This window comes from Scheffersomyces coipomensis (assembly GCF_036884675.1).
Source record: "Scheffersomyces coipomensis strain NRRL Y-17651 chromosome Unknown DFJ63scaffold_3, whole genome shotgun sequence".
Taxonomy (NCBI): domain Eukaryota; kingdom Fungi; phylum Ascomycota; class Pichiomycetes; order Serinales; family Debaryomycetaceae; genus Scheffersomyces; species Scheffersomyces coipomensis.
Window position 1 is genome coordinate 191,283 of NW_027042894.1, and position 13,416 is coordinate 204,698.

The 13,416-nt window shown below is 33.7% G+C and overlaps 7 protein-coding genes across 7 annotated transcripts; 4 read left to right on the plus strand and 3 right to left on the minus strand. All coding sequences in view use genetic code 12, as the record gives it.

Annotated features, from left to right (window-relative positions):
* Positions 1-198: 198 nt before the first annotated feature.
* DFJ63DRAFT_312284 (uncharacterized protein) lies at positions 199-1,308 on the plus strand (the record flags this gene model as incomplete). The annotated part of the gene is made up of 1 exon (XM_064905937.1): positions 199-1,308. One exon carries the CDS (start codon positions 199-201, stop codon positions 1,306-1,308), a length of 1,110 nt encoding a protein of 369 aa, XP_064762286.1.
* Positions 1,309-1,563: 255 nt separating this feature from the next.
* Positions 1,564-3,936, plus strand: FOL1 (trifunctional dihydropteroate synthetase/dihydrohydroxymethylpterin pyrophosphokinase/dihydroneopterin aldolase; the record flags this gene model as incomplete). Its single annotated transcript, XM_064907431.1, has 1 exon — positions 1,564-3,936. One exon carries the CDS (start codon positions 1,564-1,566, stop codon positions 3,934-3,936), a length of 2,373 nt encoding a protein of 790 aa, XP_064762287.1.
* Positions 3,937-4,111: 175 nt separating this feature from the next.
* On the minus strand, positions 4,112-5,215 carry DFJ63DRAFT_338460 (Rab GTPase-activating protein; the record flags this gene model as incomplete). The annotated part of the gene is made up of 1 exon (XM_064908673.1): positions 4,112-5,215. A coding segment is annotated over one exon (1,104 nt), but the record flags the coding sequence as incomplete, so codon positions are not given.
* Positions 5,216-5,753: 538 nt separating this feature from the next.
* Positions 5,754-7,304, plus strand: RIM21 (Rim21p; the record flags this gene model as incomplete). The annotated part of the gene is made up of 1 exon (XM_064905938.1): positions 5,754-7,304. The coding sequence occupies one exon, from the start codon at positions 5,754-5,756 to the stop codon at positions 7,302-7,304; it is 1,551 nt and encodes a 516-aa protein (XP_064762289.1).
* A 15-nt stretch (positions 7,305-7,319) lies between these two features.
* Positions 7,320-9,074, minus strand: DFJ63DRAFT_286630 (bifunctional DRAP deaminase/tRNA pseudouridine synthase; the record flags this gene model as incomplete). The annotated part of the gene is made up of 1 exon (XM_064904987.1): positions 7,320-9,074. The coding sequence occupies one exon, from the start codon at positions 9,072-9,074 to the stop codon at positions 7,320-7,322; it is 1,755 nt and encodes a 584-aa protein (XP_064762290.1).
* A 140-nt stretch (positions 9,075-9,214) lies between these two features.
* Positions 9,215-10,648, minus strand: DFJ63DRAFT_334537 (SF3a splicing factor complex subunit; the record flags this gene model as incomplete). The annotated part of the gene is made up of 1 exon (XM_064908050.1): positions 9,215-10,648. The coding sequence occupies one exon, from the start codon at positions 10,646-10,648 to the stop codon at positions 9,215-9,217; it is 1,434 nt and encodes a 477-aa protein (XP_064762291.1).
* Positions 10,500-12,379, plus strand: DFJ63DRAFT_99723 (phosphoinositide 5-phosphatase). Its single transcript, XM_064909304.1, has one exon. It carries the CDS (start codon positions 10,814-10,816, stop codon positions 12,059-12,061), a length of 1,248 nt encoding a protein of 415 aa, XP_064762292.1. The 5' UTR covers positions 10,500-10,813; the 3' UTR covers positions 12,062-12,379.
* The last annotated feature ends 1,037 nt before the right edge of the window (positions 12,380-13,416 follow it).

Genomic DNA, 13,416 nt, shown 5'->3' on the forward strand with positions numbered 1-13,416 from the left:
CTTTTATAGTTAAATAAAATTTTAAACCAATAATTATAATATATGTAAAATAAACAAGTAACAAATAAAATATTAATGCAAAATTATTTGCGCGCCAAATCTCATTGAATTTTCATCAGACGCGATATGGATATTTTGTAGATTTGTAGATCTGTAGGTTTATTCAGTTTGCCTGATTATAAGTATATACAGCCAGCCATGTTTGGAAATAGTTCCAAGCTAAAGCGAAAGAGTACTGATGACTCCATATTTGGTAATAAAAGCAATTCATCCATATTTGGTGAAGATGACCGAAAGTCGTCATCGTCGCTGGAAAGAACTTATAAAAAAGTTAAAAAGTCAAAGAACTATTACAAAAAGAATGCCATACAGTCTTCACCAGATCCAAAAGCAGCTAAATCTCATAATTACAATAGATACGAATTGACTTCAAAACTGGATGCATCGGACGATGATTTTGATAATGGGATCATAAATATCAGTAAATTACAAGATGCATCCGTTAAGAGCAAAGATATAAAGACTACCAAGGATGATCATAAAATTTTAGAAGAATTGAGTGATGATGATGATGATGATGATTCTGCTGCAGAATTATCTCATTACGAAGGGTTTGCTTTAAAGGTTGCCAATGGTAATATTTTAGAGGAATTGTCGAAAGACAACCTGTCAAAGATAAAGGATGTGAAGAAAGAATATGCTAAGTATAATTTTCCTAAGTTAACAACGTCGAAGAGAAAACTACTTAAGAAATGTGAGAAGTACATGGATATAATTCCTAAGATCTTAAAAGGCAAGGAATCCACATCAGACTTTTATGAACTTGCAAAGAAGCAAAGACAATCATCTCCTCATGAAACCATGGCAGTAGGAGAAAAGTGGGAGATCAAATGGAAAGATTATTATGGTGGTTATTATGGTTTTAAGAGACAGCTGATAATAGGGGATGCTATTTCAACCAGGTTTGAAAAAGAGTTAAAATCAGCTGAGAAGAAGAATAAGACACTTTCATATTGGACCATAACTGGATTCTGTACATATATCTTGGCCAATGAGTTAATCATTAGATTGGCCATGGAAGATCTAGATGTCAACTTCAACAAAGCAGAATCAATCATAAAGAAAAGTGTCGAATATGGTATAGTTGTAAGTGATTCTAGAGAAGTTAAAGATGATATAGATCATACCACAGATCAAGCAAAAGAATTTATGAAAGAGTTTTCCCCTGAATTGGACGATGAGCTGCCAGATCCAAGTCCTAAGAAATCAAGAAAGGATATACTCCAAGTAGTTTTAGAGGATAATTAGCATTGTTGTGTAAATAATTAGCATTTTAAATAATTGATCAATATAAAAGTGAGACCAAATTGATTATCGTAAATTTTTTTTCTTTGAAAATTTAATCTTGAACTAAACTTAGCTCAAACCACTGATAACTTTAAAACTACTCTAGAAGGGAATATTTGAGTCCCACTACTATAGCAGTTTACAGAAGTGATTTTCCTTAAAGGTCGCTTGTCGGCATTTGTACCGGCTCTAAGAAGAACATTTTCCCAATCATCAATGCTATTAACTGATAAGGTGTTTGCGTCTGAAATATCAGCTATAGCTATAACTGGAAGAGATGCTTGGAATAAAGCCACTCCTCAACCAATTACTATATCAGTATCCCTTCAAACCAATTTCCATAATGCAGCAATTGCAGATAACCTTAATCATTCCTTAAATTATGCTGTTATTTCCCGAAATATTTCTGAATTCATGAGAGCTAACGAGCATAAGAATTTTAAATCGTTAGGAAATATTGCTGAATCAGTAGGGGAAATTGTGCTAGATGAGAAGAAAGGTGGTGGTACTATTGCAGAAGTTATTGTGAGAAGTAATAAATCTGAAATTAGAGCTGACTCAATCAATTACAAGATAAACAGATCAAGAGAAGGTACTCTTGATACTCCAGATCAAATAAATGTTATTAAGTTACGATTATTAACTATTATCGGGGTATTCACATTTGAGAGATATCAAAAACAAATTGTGGAAATTGATTTATCATTCAATTTAGAAAAACGTGCAAATGTTTCTATTCATCATATTATAGATGATGTTGTATTCTATGTGGAATCATCGAACTTCAAAACAGTGGAGGCATTGGTCATGAATATTGGACAATTGATTTTCCAAGAACATGGCGAGGGTATAAAATATACCGATATCAAAGTTACCAAACCGAATGCTATTAGTTACACTGATGGTGTTGGTGTTTCGTCAAGAATGGATGCCAATTCCTTTGAAGGTCTTGAAAAAATCAGCTTACAAGTGCAACATAAACATAATGAAAATTCATTTAATTTACCTGCAGACGAGATAATTGTTTCAGAAGGTTGGCACGAAGCTTATATTGCATTTGGATCTAATATAGGGAATCAAGTTGAAAATATTCAAATTGCCTTGAAATTATTGGAAGAGAATGACATTAAAGTTGTTTCTACTTCTTCTCTTTACATTTCAAAACCAATGTATGTCAAAGACCAACCAGACTTTGTGAATGGTGTTATAAAAGTCCTATTCCAAAGCAAATCACCTCACGAGTTGCTTAAAGTTTTAAAAGATATTGAATATGTACACCTTAACAGAATTAAGCTTATTGATAATGGTCCACGTTCAATTGACTTGGATATTATATTATTTGATGAAGTCAGTTTAAATACAGATGATCTTGTCATTCCACACAAGTCTATGTTAGATAGAACTTTTGTAATGCAACCATTATGTGAGTTGATTCCTCCTGATACAATCCACCCAGTTACAGCTGAACCAATTCATAATCATTTAAAACAACTCCTCAAGAGCAATCCAGCCACTTCGATTCAAGATTCATCTGCCTTATGGCAAGTGAATCCTTTAACTCGTCTCGATATCAGTTCAAATCCATTAAAGTTTGATCCATTATATAGTAAAAATCCAACTTTAATCATGGGTATATTGAACATTACTCCCGATTCATTTAGTGATGGTGGTAAAAACTTCAATACCTCAATTGAAGATATTCGTACGAAAGCATCTAAACTTCTTGATGATGGTGCTTTGATAATAGATATTGGAGGCGTTTCTACTAGACCAGGTAGTGTTGAACCTTCTGAAGAAGAAGAATTAAACCGTGTGATTCCTGTTATACAGGCCCTAAGATCATCAGATGATTCTAGATTATCCAAATGTATAATTTCTGTTGATACTTATAGAGCCAATGTTGCAGAAAGAGCATTAGAGGTAGGTGCTGATATAATTAATGATGTTTCAATGGGTCTATACGAACCAAGAATCTTCGAAGTTGTTGCAAAACATGGTTGTCCTTATATTGTAAATCATACCAGAGGCAGACCAGATACTATGTCGAAGTTAACTGAGTATGAATCAAATACAAATGATGATATTACTGAGTATTTCATCCATCCAGTCACGGGTCATCAAGAGATCAACTACGGCCCTGAAACAGAAAACCTAATTAATGGTATTTCGAGAGAATTGGGTTTACAAATTTTAAAGGCATTTGAAAAGGGAGTTAGAAAATGGCAAATCATTCTTGACCCTGGTGTTGGATTTGCTAAAAATTTAAGTCAAAATTTAGATATTGTAAGACATGGATCTACATTTAAAAAATATTCTATGAAATACGATGCAAATGATAATGATATTAAAATAAAACATTCCTATATAAGTTTTAACGGTTTGTCAATGCTTATTGGAACGTCAAGAAAAAGATTTTTAGGTACGATTACCAATCAACCTAATGCAGAAAATAGAGTCATAAGTACCGCTGCTTCAATAATTGCTTGCATTGAGCAGCGGACAGATATAGTGCGAGTACATGACGTAGCAACGGTAAAGGAAGCAACTATCACCGGTGATGCAATTTATAGGGATATTTATACTAAGTAAACTTTTTAGTTAACCTCTTCTTCATCTTATTAGTTATATTTTTATTCCAAACAACTCCACTCATAATAGAACGATGAAACCCATAGACATCGTGGACATCCTGTCCTAAAAGTAATCTTTGTCTTTCTTCATCAGTAACAGCTATTGAAGTATTTTTTTTATTATTCAATTTCTCTCTTTGTTTGGAGACAAATTCCCGACAGGTATCAATTTCAGCTTGAGATAATGAACCGAATCCATATCCTCCAATTTTCTTAAAACAGTTGCCAAGTACTAAGTTTGGATCTAGTAAAGTCTTGGGATAGCTTTGCATAAACTGAAATAATTCAACTTGATCAATTTCAGCTTGCAAGTGTGAGCGTATCTGATCTTGAAATACAGTTGTCTCAGAACACATACGAAATATTGTTAAACCTACCCTAAATATAGTTTTTGATCCCTGATACCATAATATGTCCCAAACCCTCAACGTAGTTTCTATTGGTAGAACACCTACAAAAACTGACATAAACCAGGGCGAAGTTACCAATGCAATAGGAGGTAAATTACTTAATATTTTGTCCTCTGCAATTGGTGCCCCATCGAAACCCCTACCAACAACTGACCACATCAGTTCAATGTATTCCTTTACACAAAGCATTAATACACCTTGGTCAGTATGAACACCTTCTAAATTTTGAGAATGAACATTTGGAACTATCCTCTCTGTAAGGATTACTAACATCCAAAAACTACGCTCTTCATTCATAAATAATAACAAAAGACCCGCTATGAAGTTTAATGATTGACAATATCCAATCTGAGGTCGATAATGAGCGAATGCAGTTAGAACTCTCCTCAAACTTTTAATCATGTGAGGCTCTATTCCATCTTCACGCTTGAAATATTTATTGTCTGGAAAAGTACGATCTAGATCTCGTTCGATGATATCGGAATCCTTGTTTTTGATTCCATTGGAAGCAAGATCATCATATAAACCACTATGTTTATTAAGTTTATCATAACCACCGGCATAAAAGAACCATGCATTTCCTCTCCATTCTGGCGGTATACCTTTGCGTATTAACTTTTTGACCTTGGCAGACTTTGGCGGATATCTGGTAGGGATATCGTTACTAACCGACGATAAACCATTACTTCTCATTAGAGCAGTCCACTTCAGTTTTTCATTAATGGTGTACTGTGCATAATTGGAAAACCAGGAATTGTACTTGTCTTTTGATATACTACTAAGATTTGAACTCTTCTTGAAGCCGTACATATCATACGGTGATTTTAAGATGGACTCCACACTAGATTCTGAGATAGGAATCACATATTGTTCTCTTGTTTCCACGCCCGAAGTTGAATCAGACATGGTGGGAGCAAACAATGTATTCTCATTAGATAAGTTTTTGAAATCCAATTGATCAAGCCCTTGCATAATTGAATCATCGATCAACAGATCATGTTTTGTTGGACTTCGATCTGATAACGGTGATTCAGTACCATATATATCTAGAACGGAATAACTGGTGGAATAACCCGAAGTATTCCTTGTGTGACCCAGCTTCTTGGGTGTTGATACCTGTAAAGATGGATCTAACAGTACGTTTTGCATTAGTTTGCAAGGATCATTAGCCAATGAAACTTGAATTTGATTCATGATATTCCACTTTATATCCAAAAAAAGTTAGAAATAGCCACAAAAATGTCGTACATATTTTTTGACGACACTCCTGTGTCTTGGCAAAGACATAATCATGTTTAAATCTGAATCAATCTTATACCAACATATACCGTTTTGTTAAGCTACTAATACTACTACTACAGATGATATGTATTGGAGAAATACTTGGTTGAAAGGAAGTGTTTATCCTTCTTGCGAGTCACTTCAGCTTGCTGAAGGTATGTTGGTATCGCATGACCTATATGCTCCTGTGCAATATGTGAAACAAATTATATATCAGCAGATTTGCTATCAAAATCAGATACCGATGTTAAATACGAATGTGGGTTTGGTTATTGATAAGTTCAGTTTACCTTTACCTGTGGTTCAACAATCGTGGCAAGCGTTTACCCGAGATAATGCTAGAGGAACATTCGCATATAGTGTAACATCAATTATATATGCGTTGTCAGTACTGGGTGTCATTACTTGGTTTTTTACATTATTTGTTTTAACCAACTACACTATCAAACCATCATTCATACTACAAGCCTCAACTTCATTGTCTTCCGTATATATATTAATTGTGGTCATTAAATCTATTATAATTTTGCATGAACAACAACGAGAAGGGTTTTTGCATGGTGCACAATTACTTGATCAAATTAATGCAAGTAGTGTTGTGAACATTGCTGATTTTATAGTGGTATTGTTACTCCAAATCAATCAAGTCCAAGTGATAATGAGAATATTTCTGAGACAGAAAGATAAGAGATTGGCATTTTTTGTAGGGTTGATTGCATCAATAACATCGCAAACAATATGGGGTGTTACGAAATTTCATACCTTTAACAATAATAACGAAGCTGGGGATATCTTGCCAGCTTTTATTTATTTGGTACGTATTGCTATGGGTTTATGTTACGCTGCCATCATAAGTGTATTTCAAATCAGTAAAATCCATTATATCATAGCTAATAAGAGTATATGGCTACTTTCATTATTGACATTTATACTTATCTATACCCCAGTTGCATTCTTCATTGCAGATGTATCAAATGCATTTGTTTACGAATTGTCGGAAATATTTTCAGTGGTTTCTTATGTTATTTGTGTGGTTATACCGTGGGAATGGTGTAATAAATTTAATGCAATAATGAAGGTTAAGGAAAAGGAAGGGGTTCTCGGTAGACGGTTCTACGAGGACGAATTATATGAGTTGGATAGGTTTCAATTATTTGTGGAAGAGGATTCAGATCCTGATGAACCTACAGGTGACAATGATGAGTCAAATACACAGCCAAATGTCTCAAATGTTAATACAGCGGAATCTGCTGAACAGACAGAACCAGAACGGAAACCACAAACTTCAAAAACGAACAAGGTTGTTTCAGGGTTTAATAAAACTAAACATGTATTTTTAACCTTGACCGATAATATTATTGCAGCTGGTTTTGCAATACCGAGATCAGTTAGTGTCTCTACTTCAGTAGAAGTGAAAAATAGGAATAATCATTTGGAAGAAATTGCACCTCAACTATCTAGCTCTCGGTTTCACCGAAATGAAGCAGATCATATTCGAACTAATGATGAAGTAACCGTTGAAAATTCTAATTTTGAGACTACAAATGTGACACAGCAAGGAAGTTCAAGAAATAGACGTAATGTTTATGTATATTCTAGAAAGGAAGTAGTTATAGATTTCTCGGATGACGAGTAAGATTACAATATATATTTATTTATCATGTCCCTTCTTAGCGATTCGTAAGCATTCTTCTTCGTAACCAGGAATATGAATATACTCAATATTATTATCCAGGAACTTTTTGAAACATGAATTGTCCTTCACAAAAATATCTGGTTCAGCAACTCCAACAAAACATGTTTTGATACTAGTTTTCAAAATTCTGTCCGCACAAGGTTCATTACCACTTAATCTTAAAGTACAAGGTTCCATTGTGGTGTAAATTTCTGTACCAACAGGAACAGATCTTTCGCCAGTTTTTTCAAAGTACTTTTCCAAAGCACATTGCTCAGCATGTGTATTTCCAGGAATTTCTCTTGAATGACCAGTAGAAAGAATTTCTCCATCTTTAACAAGCACGGCTCCTACGTTAAACTGTGTTCGAGTTTCACCACATTTATCTGCCAATTCAACGGCTAATTCCATAAACTCTCTCAGAGAACTTAGAGCCCACTCTGGATATTCCGTCTTATATGCCCAAGATTTGTCTGCTGCTTCATATTTATAAGCATGAAGCCAAAGATCTAAATCATTATCTCCTGGATCGGAATATATAGGCATTCCTGAAACATCACATATCTGACCTGTAAGTACCTCTCCGTCTTCATCAGGGTGAAACCAACTAGATGATGAACGTTCTTTACCAATTTTATCGAGTCTATCTATGATTTCTTCAGTCGATCCTTCGTTGTCTTTACCTAGGTTTTTTCCCCAAACAAATTCATTAGAATATATTGGATCATTAGCAATAGGATGACCTAAGTATTGAAGGTGAACTCTAATTTGATGTGTTCTACCAGTAAATGGCATGCATTTAACAATTGATGTATTTGACTTTGGGTCATAAGAAACTCTTTTGAAATGTGTTTTAGCCTCTTTTCCATCCACTAGATCTATTCTATTTAAACCTAATTTATGAGCTACTGTACGCAATGGTTGATCTACTGTGATTTCTTCTAAAGGAAAGTTTCCCTTAACTCTTGCTAAATATTCTTTTCGAACATTTCTGTCTCTGATCTGACTGACAAACTCATCAGCACCTTTAGATGTTTTTCCTAGAAACATCAAACCACTGGTTAATCTATCCAATCTATTGCATGGATGTACTGTTTTCCCAAACTCATGCTCAAATATTTTTGTGATAGTATTATATCTATATCTGCCAGTTGGATGTACTGGTATACCTGATGGCTTATCAATGGCTATTATTTTTTCATTTTCAAATACAATTTTTATTTCTCTTGAACTAACTGGAGGCTCTCTTCTGTAAGTTCTATGACTTATTAAATCTCCATTTTTCACTATTGAATCAAGATTGGCTGGTTTCTTGTTTAAAGTTACTTGTCCCTCTGAAATTGCCTTTTTATAATACTCAGCTGATCTATCTCTGAACTCATCAACAAATATATCAATTAGTTTCCTATCTCTCCATCTCAACTTGCAATATGTCAAGTATGTAAAATAGTAAGGTTTCACTCTTCTCAACCTTCCATCTATTATATATGCTGCTCCTTCAGATTCCTCTTCCTCTATAGTTTTACCTTCTATTACTGATTTATCTGCTGCATCACTACCACCTAATTGTTCATAAGCTGTCAAGGTTTGCTTATCCAAGGCTTGTCTTTTCATTCGAAATCCATTCGTATCTCGGAGTTGGATACTTGGAGATGCTTCACGTTTGGCAGCCATTTTCAACGAATAAGATATGTTTTGCCTAATTATGAGTGGTATACGTTTCACTACCATTAATTGGTCTTCAATTATAGTTTTCAGTTTTACAATTTTTTTTTCAATCGATATTTTTATTAAAGTTCTGATTGCGAAATATTTAATATATACTATATACATAACTAATACATCTACAAACCACTAAAAATGTAGAAACTCTATAATAACCCTTGTTTTTTAAGATCTAAATAATCCTTTTCAGACATAACATTTCCTTCATCATCTTCCACTTCAATTGCATTTTCAATATCACCTTCTTGTTCCCTTTTGTTCTTCCTTATATTTTTCCATAAATTCTGAGCTTCTTCTATAGATATAATACTTTTGAATAGACTCATGTACTCATCTTCTATTCCCATACATTTAAGCCCATACTGATGTTTGGGTGCTGAGAAATGTTTGACGAATACAGATTTACCCTTATAAGTTATATTTCCACAAATTTCACAGATATAAGTCTTGTGTAAACCTTGTAATTTATATAACCAAAATGGAATGGGTTTCCCGTATGCATCTAATGGAAGATTTTTGAATGCTCCATCATCATCATCTTCATCTTCATCTTCATCGTCCGTACTACTGCCACTCTTATTCTCGTACTCATCTATATTTGACTTTTCTAATTCTTTTTCTCTATCAGTCATAGTCAAGCGTCTTTCGACATTTGCAATTGTTGCATCTTTCCACTTACTCAAGTAAGTCATCAAACTCTTGACCTTACTCTCTAAGTCTGAGATATCTGAACCTGAATTTTTAGCATTCTTTATATGCTTCTTCCCACTCAAATGTGCATCAAAAACAGTAGCCTTAGTAAATAATTTATGACAAGCTACACAATAGAGTTCGTTAACTTCAGCATCTATGTTGTTTGATGGATTTAACTCATGGGCAACTAATAACGTTATATCTGATAAAGGGTGTGTTTTTTCTATGAATGTATTTAAGTATTCCAATAAACTTACCAAGTAATGTTTATATTTATCCATATTACGTATCTGTTGTGATGGAAATGTATCTATTAGATTTATGTACTCAACGTATGATAAGTCATCTTTTACAATGCAAGATTTATACTCTTCAAAATGAGATTGTAATCCTAGAAACTTTCCATATGCTTCTTCTTCTGTAAATAAACTGGAAATATTCAAACCAGATGCCGCAGCACTTAGTATATTCGATTTCTTAGCAGTTTTGTCACCCAGTGATACTGATGAATACATTGCATACTGATCTTTGATGCTTTCAGATTGAACTTGCAACTCATTGGAATATTTGGTCTTGATATTATTGAGCAATTCATCAAACTTGTTAAATTGAAAGTCAGAGTCCTTGATAGAATTCAACCCGTTCTTTATTTCAGTAGTTTGTAGAATCTTGTGATGTAATAGTAACTTAGACCTTTTTACATATCGTTCTTTGAACACTTTTAATTCATGCTGTTGGATTAGTCTTTCGTTATGTGATTTCTTAAGCTTTGCGTATTTTCCATTGGGAAACAAAGTTGGATTACGTTTAAATCTCTGAGCAATGGCATCTTCTATGACATTCACTTCCTCGAATATAGATCTCTCTATCTCCAATAAATCAGACATTTGGTTGAATATAAATCAATCTTTAAATTTAACTATGTGAAGATTTAATATTTTATTTTATTTTTTTGCAAAGGTTTGATACTTCTCAGATTTTTGTGCCTTAAAATTCATAATTTACAACTGAAACTGTCTGTACAGTATCATCTTCGTCATATCACTACAACAATGGATAACATACCTGTCTACTTATTTACATACAATTGCAATAAGCAATCATTGGATTGGGATATATTTCTTCCAAAGTTCAAGGAATCACTTCCGGAAGAATTGGCAACTGTTTATGCGTTTGGGTTAGAGGAATTCTGTTCCATTCAAGATGGAAGTTTCTATCTGACAGCTAATCAGCATTTAATCAAATATAATGGGAAATTCTTAGAGGCTTTATCATCTAAATATGGTACGAGGAATATAAGGTTTCAGACAATTGGAATGCAACATATTGGTTCAATTGGTCTTGTTTTGATTACCCCATATCCTCTGAAATTCAAGCACATCACAAAAGCTCTGACTTCATGTGGATATGCTTATTCTTCATTGAAAGGTGGGGTTGGAATTAGAGTTGTATATAGTCCAGGTGGTAAGACTAACAATTCTTCTGTGACGCTTTCATTTGCAAATGCTCATCTAAGTGCTTATGAAGGTGATGATTACTACACTCAAAGAAATTCAGATGCTACGCAGATCATGAGATCATTGGACTTTGGTGATGGTTATGGTTTATTGAAACCAGGTTCTCATACATTCTTCATGGGAGACTTGAACTATAGAACTTGTAAAACTTATGTTTCTAGTTCTGCTTCTTCTCAAAAATTATTGTCGTTACAAGATCAATCATTGGCTACAACCGAATCTATTGATGAGTTACTTCATCTTTATGATGAACTTACAACAGCTTTGAAGACTGAAGAGGTTTATAGTGGATTTACAGAAGCTCAAATCAAATTCCAACCAACTTATAAGTATCATGTTCATACTGCAATTTACAATTCAAAAAGATCACCAGCATGGTGTGATAGAATTCTATATCAGTCAACTTATGAAGCACAAGATGAATCAGCACCAAGATTGAAAAAAGATGACAATGTTACCAAAATACCTATTGTAAAGTTTTACAAAAGTATAAATTCTATCCTATTATCTGATCATCAACCGGTGCATGCCTTCATAACGTTGCCATTTAATGCTCCCACCCCCATCCTAGCCAGCAACGGTTTCTTAAAAGTGTTACCCCACGATCCCACTCAAATATATATGCTTCCTACCAAAGTCGATTATTTCATCCAAACATATATTCGATTTTTGGTAGATAATACGATTGGATATAGTTTAACGTTAACTTTTACCAATAGAGGAAGAGTCATCCTTTTGTTTTTGATTTGCTTATTATGGTATAGTGTGTATACATTCTTATAGTTAATTTTTGCGTTCAGTATATAAACGCAATTCTTATTTATGACTGCGCGGGCGCAACTATATATTTATTACATCTTAGTATATGGAATACATAATTGATATGGTTATTAACATGACAGCTTAATAGTAAGATGAAAGATAAGTGAACAAAGCTTAAATATCATAAGGCTAAATAGTGTGGCGCGGGAAAGTTCAACTTTATGCTCTTTTCTGTCTTATAACTTCCACGGTAATTTTTCAAAAACACAACTGTTGATATAAATAGCAAGACATTTGCTCTATTTTCTTAAAAGTATTAAAGAACCTATATCAAGCTTATTTTGAATTTTCTACTACAACTACAGAATCAAAACTTGATGATAATAAAGAATCATGACATATGTACATTGCTATTTATGAATTTATTTAAGAAAGTTAAAGGCATCACGAAGATACAAGTATTACAGTTAATATTAAAAAGGAACACCAATCAACTAAAGAATTAAATTATTGAATCTGATTTGAATTTGACATCATTAATATATCATTAGGCATTTGTTGTTTTTAAAGATAAATTTTGTTTCAAAAAAAGGGGGCCCTTTTAAAGCACCACTGATTTCCTGATTACTTTTAAGTTATAATCAATAAAAAATTGTCTTAAGCGGTACATTCTTTTGAAATGTGACCGGTTTGTCCACAGTTATAACAAGTTTTGTTAGATGAGAAGTTAGAAGTGGTTGATCCACTGGTAGCTGAAGTACAATCTTTTGATATATGTCCAGTCTTACCACAGGCGTAACACTTGATATTACCAGCTTGACAGTCTCTAGCAAAATGATTTGGACCACCACATTTATAACAAGTGGTAGCATTGGCAGCTTTTGAAGCTGGTTTCTTTTTGGTAACAGTAGCAGTGGCAGTAGCAGAACCTCCATCGGCATTACAGTTTTTGGAGATATGGCCAAATTGTCCACAGTTGTAACATTTTGAACCTTGAGATTGAGTAGGACAATCAGATTGAACATGACCTACGTCACCACATGAATAACATTGTTTACCAGTAGCTTGTTTTGGTTCTGGACAATCACTTGATTCATGACCTGCTTTACGACAGTTGTAACATAATCTTTCTTCTTGAGTACAGTCATCAGCTAAGTGACCAACTTCACCACATTTGTAGCAAGTTCTTGGAAATACAGCAGCCATTTGAAATGTTCTATTCTGTAGTTAAACCTAAGTTTATTTGATATGATTTCAAACGTGTCCCCATATCTTCTAATAATTGTTAGCGAAAAATTTTTTGAACCTTCTGGTAGAACCGCCGCCCCATTTACCCGGATTTGGTACCGTAAATATTATCAGACATTTATTTGAGA